The sequence below is a fragment of the Dasypus novemcinctus genome, chromosome X (assembly GCF_030445035.2).
Source record: "Dasypus novemcinctus isolate mDasNov1 chromosome X, mDasNov1.1.hap2, whole genome shotgun sequence".
NCBI lineage: Eukaryota > Metazoa > Chordata > Mammalia > Cingulata > Dasypodidae > Dasypus > Dasypus novemcinctus.
In genome coordinates, this window is record NC_080704.1 from 61,416,704 (window position 1) to 61,427,144 (window position 10,441).

The window sequence follows — 10,441 nt, forward strand, 5'->3', positions numbered from 1 at the left end:
CTAGCTGCTTAACCTTGAACAAGGGCCCTTCTTCTCAGAGCCTCAGTGTCCCCATCTCTAAAGTGGAATTGATAATGCTCACTACACAGGGCCTGTTGTGAAGGCCAAAAAGAGGTGATAATGGATGTGCAAATAATAGTTAATATAGGGTTGGAAGAAAATTGAAGTACTATCTGAACCCCCTTATCGATCCAGTAGGAAACTGAAACAAGGAAATCCAACAAGCAACATGGAGGGTGCACAAAAAGAGGAAAGGCCCAAGAGGCAGACCTGCATGGATGGCAGAAGCACAGATCTCAAGAGCAAACGGGCTTCCAGCCAGCCAAGAGATTCAGACCCATGTCTGCAGGACAGAAAATCTGAGCATAATGGAACCTTGGAATTGAGAAAGACACAGGTCGTTTCACTAGGCTTTATATTATTCAGGAATTATGCTTTCTCCAGCTCCCCCAGACTCTACCCCCTCCCACCCCACCCTGGCCTCTGCTGGATATGTCTAACCAACCCCCTACTGCCACCTCTTGATGCAGCCCAAATGCATCGCCAGACTGCCAGGTTTGAATATTCTTCTTGATTTATTCCAAATCTTCCCGTTGCTTCTGGTTCTGCTCCCTAGAGCCACATACAATGAGACTGCTTCCTCTGCCACAGGACTGACCCTTCTAGAAGTCTTCTGCAGCCAGGCTGGAAGACCACAATGCCCCCATCCCACCATGGCCTTTTCCTGAATGAGCCTTGGTCTATCTGTATCCCTCTTTCAGTGAGGTGGCCCAAGCTGCACATGGTTCTCCAGGAATGGGCTCCTAGTATCCCTACCTGGGCAGGAGAATGCCTCTCTCTCACCCCCAGACTACTCTGGGGGCAGTCTATATCAATACCCAGCTGAGGATGTGCTGCAGTAAAGCCTAGTTAGGCCTTCAAGCTGCAGCTGCTGCTCCTGGGGCCCAGCCATCTCAACCCAGCACCCCAGCCTGCTGCCTCACCATGGGGGAGTTGCAGAGAGCTGTCTCCCGGCAGATTTCCTGAGGCAGAAGGCTTCCCCACCCCCAGCCCAGCCTCCAAGAGACACTCCACTGGTTGTGGCACATGGTAGGACCAGCTGAGCAGTGAGAGGAGGGGGAAGCCTGTCCATTTGCTAGAGGACTTCATACTTGCTCTGTGGTGTGGCTGGATTAGTCACAGAACCATCAAATATAAGTTGAAGGGGTCTTTAAAGAGCATCCAAACCAACCCTTGCCTTTTAAAAAGATATGAGGGAATTGTTGGCCTGAAAAGGAAGGGACTCAGTCAAGGTCACAAAGCCAATTTGCAGCAGAGCTGGAAAGGGAGCCCAGATCACTTAACTTGCAGTTCCAGGGTTCTTTCTAATACATCAGAAAACAAATCAGGGAGCTTTTAGGGAAGCCCTTTTAGACTGCATGCCCTTGGCTCTCTCAGCGTGACACATTCAAAGCAACCAGTTCATGATGGGATCTACATAGAAAAAGTGGACCTAGCCCCATGTCCTATCAACCCAAGAGATAGGATACTGCTAAGTTGTCCCAAATAGGCAGACCCACCGACCCCAGCACAGAAACTGGATCCAACAAGAGGCGAGATCTGTAGACTTCCCTTCCTAGTAGGGCTCTGTATAATTTTGTGTTGTTTTGCTTGAAGGGTAGAGAAGGGGTGGACTTTGAGGAACTAGTCAAAGACCTACTGCCCTCCATCTTTGCTCCCCCATCTTTCCTTCTCCCAGGCCAGGATGTGCTGCAGTTCCCCTCAGAGGGATGTCTCAGCCTCTAGCAGCCATTCTGGTCCCCACCTCCCTCACTGGAGAAGGACGCTGAAGAGGCCAGAAAAGAGGAGATCAGGCCTGCACTCAGGACCTTCAGAGAAGACCCAAACAGATTTTCTCTCCCTTGGGGCTCTGAATTGACAATACCATCACTGAAAATTTTTTAAATCCCAACTAGCGCATCCACGGTAAATAAATAAATAAATAAATAAATAAATAAATAAATAAATAAAGGAAAAGCCATCTTCTGGCAAGGATATAGCTAGGAGTTGAGGAAGGGGGAGGAGGCCGTATGATGACGGCTCTAGCCCCTCGCTGGCTGCAGTTTAGGTTTGGGGAAAGGAAAGACGCCTGCATTCATCTGGCCAAGCCAGTCTGGGGTGGAGGGGTTTCGGTTGGATGAGGGCGACCCGCCTTCTTCTGATGGGTTGGGACAGGATGCAAGGGGGAGAGGAGGAACTGGAATCAGGCAAAGACTTCTTACTTTATCAGCTTGACAAGTTGGAGAGGGATCTAGAGGGGAAGAGCCAGGGGTACAAACACGGGTTCCTTACTTTCTCTGGAGGGTTGTGGCAGGGCTGGTGCTGGTACTGGTGCTGTGGCCTCCACCGGCCCCAGGGCTGGAGCTCCTGGATGCGCCACGACTCAGCTGGCCCCGTTCCCGCGGCGGCCGCGGCCCCACGCCCACCGCCGCGGAATAGCCGGCTTCTTTCTCACGGCTTGGGTGCGCTGGCCCGGCCTCCCGCCCGCCACGCTCGCGACCCAGGGCTGGGTTCTCGTGGTGCAGGTGGCACTGGGTCACGTCGCGCTCGCGGGCTGGGTAGGTAGTGTCCTGGAGTGGGTAGGAAGCGTCCCGCTCCTTGTCCCGATACGCAGCCTCCCGGTTCTGGTAGGCGCCTTCCCGGTTCGGGTAGCCCACGTCCCGGGTCGTCTGGTGGAACTGGCTCTCCCGCAGCTCGCGGTGGTGGAACTGGGTCTCGCGCAGGTTCTGGTACTGGCTTTCGCGTCCGGGGCTATCCCGCGCGCCATGGGGGTCCCGGTGCAGCTCTCCGCGGTGCAGCTGGCTCTCCTCCCTCAGGTCGCGGTTTTCCTGGGTGAGCTGGTCCAGCTGGCCCTCCAGCTCTTCGATGCGCCGCCGCTGGGTCTCCAGCAGCTGCTGCTGGCTCTCGATGATGTTGTTCAGCTCCAGCAAGTACTCTACCGCCCGGTTGGGGCTCTCAGAGCCCGGGCCCCCCGGGGGCCCTGACCCCGCCTCCATCCTGGCGGCCCAGGGGCAGGGGAAAGGGCAGGAGAGCCGGGTCCCCGCTCTCTCACGGCGCCACCCTCCCCCGGGCCCAGCCGGGGGAGGGGGCCGGCGAGACGCGAGGGCGCGCACCGGGCTTGAGGGCCCGGGGGCCCGAGGGGGCCCGGGAGACAGCGCTGGGGCCGGCGGCACGGGGAGCAGGAGCTGAGGCTGCCGCCGCCGCCGCCGCCGCCGCCACCGCCACCGCCACCGCCACGGCTCAGGAGGACGCGGCCCACGGCGCTCCGCCCGCTGCGGAGTCACTGCGCAGCGCGGCCGCGCGGGACCGCCCCGGCCGCCGGCCCGCCCCCTGCCCCTGCCCCCACCCGGCTCGCCTGGCCTGCCCCCGCGCGCCCCACCTGCTCCCGCCAACAACAACCGCAGCTGGACCCACCACGAGGCGCAGGCCCCAGGCCGGCACCAGCCCCATCACAGCCCGCTGGCGATCTCTCCATTCCACGGGTCCTAGGGTCTTCACCTAACGCAGCCTAAAGAAGCCCTCTATCCCAGCGGGTTCCAACGTCCCTAGAGTCTGCCAAGCCCAGAATCTTCGTCTAAGCCAAGCCCGGATCCTCCATCCTAGACAGCCCCCAGGTCAAGGCAACTTACGGATTTCCCATTCCAGTCCTTAGGTCTGCCAAACTCAGTGTCAGATTCCCCATCCCAGCCAACCCCCATCACAGGCAGAACCTAGAACCTCCCATTCCAGCCAGCCCCAGGTCCCTCCAGTTCAGCCAGTCCTCAGCTCCCCTAACCTAGGCAGCCCCTGGAACACCTCTCCCCACCATCACAGGCAGGCTCCCTTCCTGTTAGCTCTTGAACTCTCCATCCAAGTCAGTGCCCAGATCCCTCATCCCAGCCAACCCCAGGATCCGCCATCTTAGCCAGTTCCTGGGTCTTCCAAAACAGGCAGTCCCAGGATCCCCCATCCCAACAAGCCCTGGGGCATGGCAGCCAGTCTTAGAATCAAGGCTTCATTCATCCATTCAACCCTCATTTTCTGTTCTTTGGAAACACTCTCCCCATTCATTCCATCATCTCCACCCAAAGAAATTGTACCCATCCTTGAAGCCAACCCCGATTTCCCTAGCCAGAGAAGTGCTCTCTTTCCACTTGACCTCCCACTGCACTTTCTCCGTCCCTCTCTTATGGCACTTACCGCAGAAGTGGAACTCTGCTTTATAGCACATTTGTTTGTGTTCTTGTCCTATGTCCTCTGCCTAAAGTGAGCTCCTTAAACCCAGAAACATGCCTTAATTTACCTTGGTGAGGAGATTAGGGGAGACGGGGAGAAAAGAAAGCATAAGTTTCACAGTCAGACAAATTTGGGTTTAAATTCCATCTTTTCTCACTGAAATTTTATTTCTCTATCAATTAACACTTACCTCATGGGGGTGGTCTTGGGGAAAAAACATGCAAAAACACCTTGCATTGAAAAGACAACCCCACAAATGGAAGAAAATATTTGCAAATCATATATCTGATAAGGGACTTATATCCAGAATATATAAAGAACTCTTACAATTCAACAATAAAAAGACAGCTCAATTTTTTAAAGTGGGCAAAGGATCTTTTTGGATGATAGAACTATTTTAATTATGTTTCATCAATTATAACAAAGGTAACTACTGTTAACAATAATACAAGTATAAAACGTGCTATCATCATTGTAACAAATGTTCCACACCAATGCAAGTTGTTCTTGGTGGGGTGGTGAACGGGAATCCTGAATTTTACGTACGATTGTTTTGTAAACTCACAACTTCCCTAATATATATCTATATCTATACATATATATATAAAAGATCACACTGAACAAAGCTGAGCATTGTTTAATGACATATACCAATATAACAAACTCTAGCTCCCAACACTCATTCAAAATATTTGACTTCCAATAAGAAATTACTCCACAAAAATGCAATACAACCAGGGAAAAAAATACCTAACAGAGATGTAAATGAGAAGTATAATAGAATAATTAGACTGGGATGTTAAGATACCTATACTATATATATTACATATGTTCAAGGAAATAGAGGAAAACATAATCCAGATGAGAAGAGGCATAGAAATATTTTTTAAATGGGACTTCTAGAGATGGAATATGCAATGTCTGCAATGAAAAATATAATGGTTAGTTTTATTTTATTTTATTTTTTTATGTGTAAAATAAAATTTTTTATTGACTTTGTAATAATATTACATTAAATATATATATATATGAGGTCCCATTCAACCCCACCACCCCCACCCCACCTCTCCCCCCCCAGCAACACTCATTCCCATCATCATGACACATTCATTGCATTTGGTAAGTACATCTTTGGGCACCTCTGCACCTCATGGTCAATGGTCCACATCATGGCCCATACTCTCCCCCATTCCATCCAGTGGGCCCTGTGAGGATTTACAATGTCCAGTGATTGCCCCTGAAGCACCATCCAGGGCAGCTCCATGTCCCAAAGACGCCTCCACCTCTCATCTCTTCCTGCCTTTCCCCATACCCATCAGCCATCATGTCCACTTTTCCCAATCCAATGCCACCTTTTCTATGTGGACATTGGATTGGTTGTGTCCATTGCACCTCGATGTCAAGAGGAGGCTCAGATTCCACATGGATGCTGGATGCAGTCCTCCCACTTTCAGTTGTAATCACTCTAGGCTCCATGGTGTGGTGGTTGTCCTTCTTCAACTCCATCTTAGCTGAGTGTGGTGAGTCCAATAAATCAGATTGTAGGTGCTGGAGTCTGTTGAGACTCAGGACCTGGCTATCACATTGTCAGTCCAGAGATTCAAATCCCCTAAATATATCTTAAGCCCCAACACTAACTGCAACTCCAGCACATTAGCATGAAAGTCTTATGAAGAGAGATCCCATCTGAGTCCAGATTCATCACACATAAACAAATGGTTAGTTTTAGGCAAAGGATTTTAATAGACATTTCTTCAAAGAAGATGTACAAAAGGCAAATAAGTGCAAGAAAAGGTGCTCAACATCATTAGCCACTATGATAGCTAAAATGAAAAAGACAAATGTTTCTGAGCATGTGGAGAAATTAGAGCCTTCGTTTATTGCTGGGGGCAATGTAAAATGGTGCAGCTGCTTTGGAAAATAATTTGGCAGTTCCTCAAAATGTTAAACATGGAGTTATCATATGATCCAGGAATTCCACTCATAGGTATATACCAAAGAGAAATGAAAACCTATGTACCCACAGAAATTTTATATGAATGTTCATATAAGCATTATTCATAACAGCCCGAAAGTGGAAACAACCCAAATGTCCATCAACTGATAAATGGTGTATTAGTCAGCCAAAGGGGTGCTGATGCAAAATACCAGAAATTAGTTGGTTTTTATAAAGGATATTTAATTGGGGTAGGAGCTTACAGATACCAGACCATAAAGCATAAATTACTTCCTTCATCAAAGTCTATTTTCACGTGTTGGCACAAGATGGCTGCTAACATCTGTGAGGGTTTAGGCTTCCTGGGTTCCTCTCTTCCCAGGGTCTTGCTTCTTCCTGGGGTCAGTTTTCCTCTCTTCCCGGGGCTTACTTCTCTTTCCTCTGTGAGCTTAATTCCCGGGGCTCCAGCTTAAGGCTTCAGCGTCAAACTCCAACATCAAAAATCTCTCAACTCTGTCCTTTGCCACGTCTTTTATCTGTGAGTCCCCACCCACCAAGGGGCCCAATCAGTGACCTAATGTAACTGAGTCACACCCAGGTACAGACCAGATTACAAACATAATCCAATATTATTTTTGGGATTCATAACCATATCATACTGCTAGAAATGGGTAAACAAAAACATGATACATCCTTACAATAGAATGTTATTCAGCCATAAAAAGACAAAGTACTAATACTTGCTAAAATATGAATGAACCTTGAAGACATGATGCTAACTGAAAGAAGGTGAACATAAAAAGACATATATTGTTGGGTAGCGGATGTGGCTCAAGCAATTGGGCTTTCATCTACCATATAGGAGGTCCAGGGTTTGATACCCAGGACCTCCTGGTAAAGGCAAACTGACCCGTGCAGAGTGTCTGCATGGGAAAGCTAGTGCAGCAAGATGATGCAACAAAGAGAGACACAGGAAAGACAATGAGAGATGCAGCAGACCAGGAAGCTGACCCAGCGTGAGAGACTGAGCACCTTTCTCCCACTCTGGAAGGTCCCAGGATCACTTCCCAGTGCTGCCTAAAGAGAAGACAAGAAGGGATGTGGATGTGGCTCAAGCAATTGGGCTCCCATATACCATATAGGAGGTCCAGGGTTCAATACCCAGGGCCTCCTGGTGAAGGCAAGCTGACCTGTGTGGCAACCTGGCCCACACAGAGTGCTGGCCCACGTGGAGTGCTGGCCCATGCGAAGTTCTGTAAGAGACGCAGCAGACCAGGGGAGCTGAGGTGGCGCAAGAGAATGAGTACCTCTCCCATTCTGGAAAGGGAGGGGGGAGAAATAAATAAATCTTTGAAAAAAAAGTGAGAGAAGACAAGCAGACACAGAACACACAGTGAATGGACATAGAAAGCAGACAGTGAGCACAAAAACAATGAGGGTGGGGGGAGAAATAAGTAAATAAATCTTTTTTAAAAAAGATATATAATGATTCCATGATATAAAATATCCAGGATAGGCAATTCCATAGAGACAGAAAGGAGAGTAGTGGCTGCCAAGGGCTAGGGTGGGGTTCGAAGAATGTGGAGTGACTGCTACTCAGTGCAGGGTTTCTTGGGGGAAACAAAAATATTCTAAAATTAGATTGTGGTGATTATTGCACAACCCTATGACTATACTAAAATCCACTGAACTGTACACTCAGAGATGTGTTCGCCAAGTGGGGTGGGTGTCCCATGGTGATGGAGGAGGTTGTTGTTGTGGGAGGGGTGGTGGGGGGTATGTGGGGACCTCATGTTTTTTTAATGTAACGTTAAAAAAATAAAGACAAAAAAAAAGGTGAATGTTATGGCATGTGAATTATATCTCAGTAAAGCTATTTGAAAATTATCTTACACGGAGTCCAGCACATAATAACTACAATGATAAGAGCTAACACTTCTATGACTGTGAAGCAAGTTGCTACAAGGGTGCATTGTGGGAACACAGGTTCAGGGCACAACAAAAACTTTCAGCAAATGATCCCTTTATTTTTTGCACAGTATAAAGAGTCCAGAAGGGACAAATAATCTCCTTGTCACTTATACAGCACACAGTTAAAAAGAGCAAAGAAAGAAGTCCCATCAGGGCCAGCCTCCCAGGGTGGTCAAAACTGCTCAGGTGGGGACCAGTGGATGGCATCTCCGGACGCTCCACTTTGAGTTGGAGAAGAGAGACAAATGTTTGAGTGTGGTTTTTCTCCACCTGGGAGTGAGGGGGCGCTGCCACTGAAAATTCCTGTTCAGATAAGCATCTAAGGTTTCTGGTTCCAAGTTCCCCTCTCAGGGTTTTTGGTCTGGCCCAGACTTTCCATTAGACTTAATGTCTCCCCCAGGTTGTGGAATGGCGCACAATAGAAAAGAGGGTTGGGGTAGCGGAAAGCTGGAGGATGGCGGCTTAGCTTCTGTTCCTGATTTCCCCAGAGAAGAAGGGGTGGGTAAATGAGGTCTGGGCAGCTGGCCAATTAACAAGTGTCTGTGATTTCACTAACAATGGTGCTTTACTGCAAGCTAGGCGCTGTTCTAAGCACTTAACTTGTATCAACTTACTTAATCTTCATGACAATACTATGAAGTAGGGTACTGTTATTACCTCCATTATACAGATGAAGAAAGTGAGGCACAGAGAGAGGTTGAGTGAATTGCCTAGAGTTACACAGAAACATAGCCAGGATGCTCAGATGTTTCCTTCTCACATCATTATATCTTTCCTCAGTACCTTGTACAAAATAGTTGCTCACGAATTTTAAATTAATATATCCATCAAATATTTCTATTCATCTAGCAAACATTTATCAAACATTATTACGTGCTAAGCAATACCTGTATTCCTATCCTTATCCCCACTTCTTTCCATTCAAGAGGGAGTGGGTAGGTACAAAGATTCATTCACAAATACTTATTGATTGCCTACCATGTATTGAGCACTGTTTGAGATGCTGAGGATATAATAATGAACAAAATAGACAATTCCTGACCTCATAGAGCTGACATTCTAGTGGTGGAAAGAGATAATAAACAAATAGTAGAATATAGAGAGCATGTTGGATCATGAAGGTACTCTGGAGAAAGACAAAGCAGGGAAGGGTGATGGAAAGGTCTGGGTGAATCAGACATAGTCTGTGTCCTCCGGGAGCTCTCCAGTCAGAGAGATATAACTACAAGTTACAAACTCAATTAAACAAGACAGTCTGTGCAAAGTGCTGGAGTTGAGGCACAAAGATGGGGCTGCTGGGAGGTCCTTATGAAGTGAAGGTATTTGCACTGAGCTTAGGATTTCAACCGATGGAGGTGGTAGACCGGAGCAATACTTGCTGAAGGGAACCATGTGCAGTGAGAGGAAAGGCACAGAGGCAGAAATCAGTGTGTGTTTAGGGAACCCCATGTAGTTTAGCTGTGTGTATGTGTGTGTGTGTTGTAAGGGATAGAAGATGGGAAGACATATCTTGACTCTGCTTGGAGAGGACTCCATTGTCAAAATGGAGAATCTGGACTTTCTTTTATAGGCAATATAAAGTCATGGAAAAAGAAAAAGGAAAAAAAAGTCATGGAAGCAGGAAGCAGGGGGATGACATTGTAGGAGGGAAGGGGGACTGTATTAGCCAAAGGGGTTCTGATGCAAAGTACCAGAACTCTGTTGGCTTTTCTTCTTCTTTTTTGTCTTTATTTATTTTTTTAATATTACATTAAAAAAAATGAGGTCCCCATATACCCCCCACCCGCCTCACCCCACTCCTCCCCCCATAACAACAATCTCCTCCATCATCATGAGACATTCATTGCATTTGATGAATACATCCCATAAGAGGTACTTTCTCACCCACAATCTTTTGCCATGTATTGATGCAAGATGATGAGCAACGTCTGTGAGGGTTCAGCCTTCCTTCTTCCTCTTGAGGCTCCATGGTCCCAGCTTCTTCTGATCTCAGCTGTAGGCTGGCATAAGGCTTGTCTCACTCCCTGGGGCTTGTTTTTTTCTGAGTACAGTGGCTCTGTTCTTTTCACAAGGTCAGCTGTAGACTATCAGGCTCATCTCTCTTTCTAGGGCTTCTGCCATGTCTAATGAGTTGTCTCTCTTCCTCTGTGTTTTTCTTCTCTGTGTATCTACTTCCGTGTAAGAGTCTGTTTGATCAGCCAACCACAGGGACTGGGACTCAACCCTGAGTCACACTCAAATGATGTGGTTGAATCAAAGCTCTAATCTTAACATAATTTA

At 48.0% G+C, this 10,441-nt stretch overlaps 1 protein-coding gene across 4 annotated transcripts in view; it reads right to left on the reverse strand.

Moving 5' to 3' along the window:
• Positions 1-3,300, reverse strand: part of IQSEC2 (IQ motif and Sec7 domain ArfGEF 2) — an 84,258-nt gene extending 80,958 nt beyond the window's left edge. The window contains exon 1 of one of the 4 annotated variants that reach the window (XM_058291896.2): positions 2,332-3,300. In XM_058291896.2, coding sequence (XP_058147879.1) covers positions 2,332-3,035 — 704 coding nt within the window. In that variant the 5' untranslated portion in view covers positions 3,036-3,300. The remainder of the gene's footprint in view (positions 1-2,331) is intronic. The other 3 variants (XM_058291892.1, XM_058291895.1, XM_058291891.1) reach the window with 3 other exon arrangements.
• Positions 3,301-10,441: the final 7,141 nt, after the last annotated feature.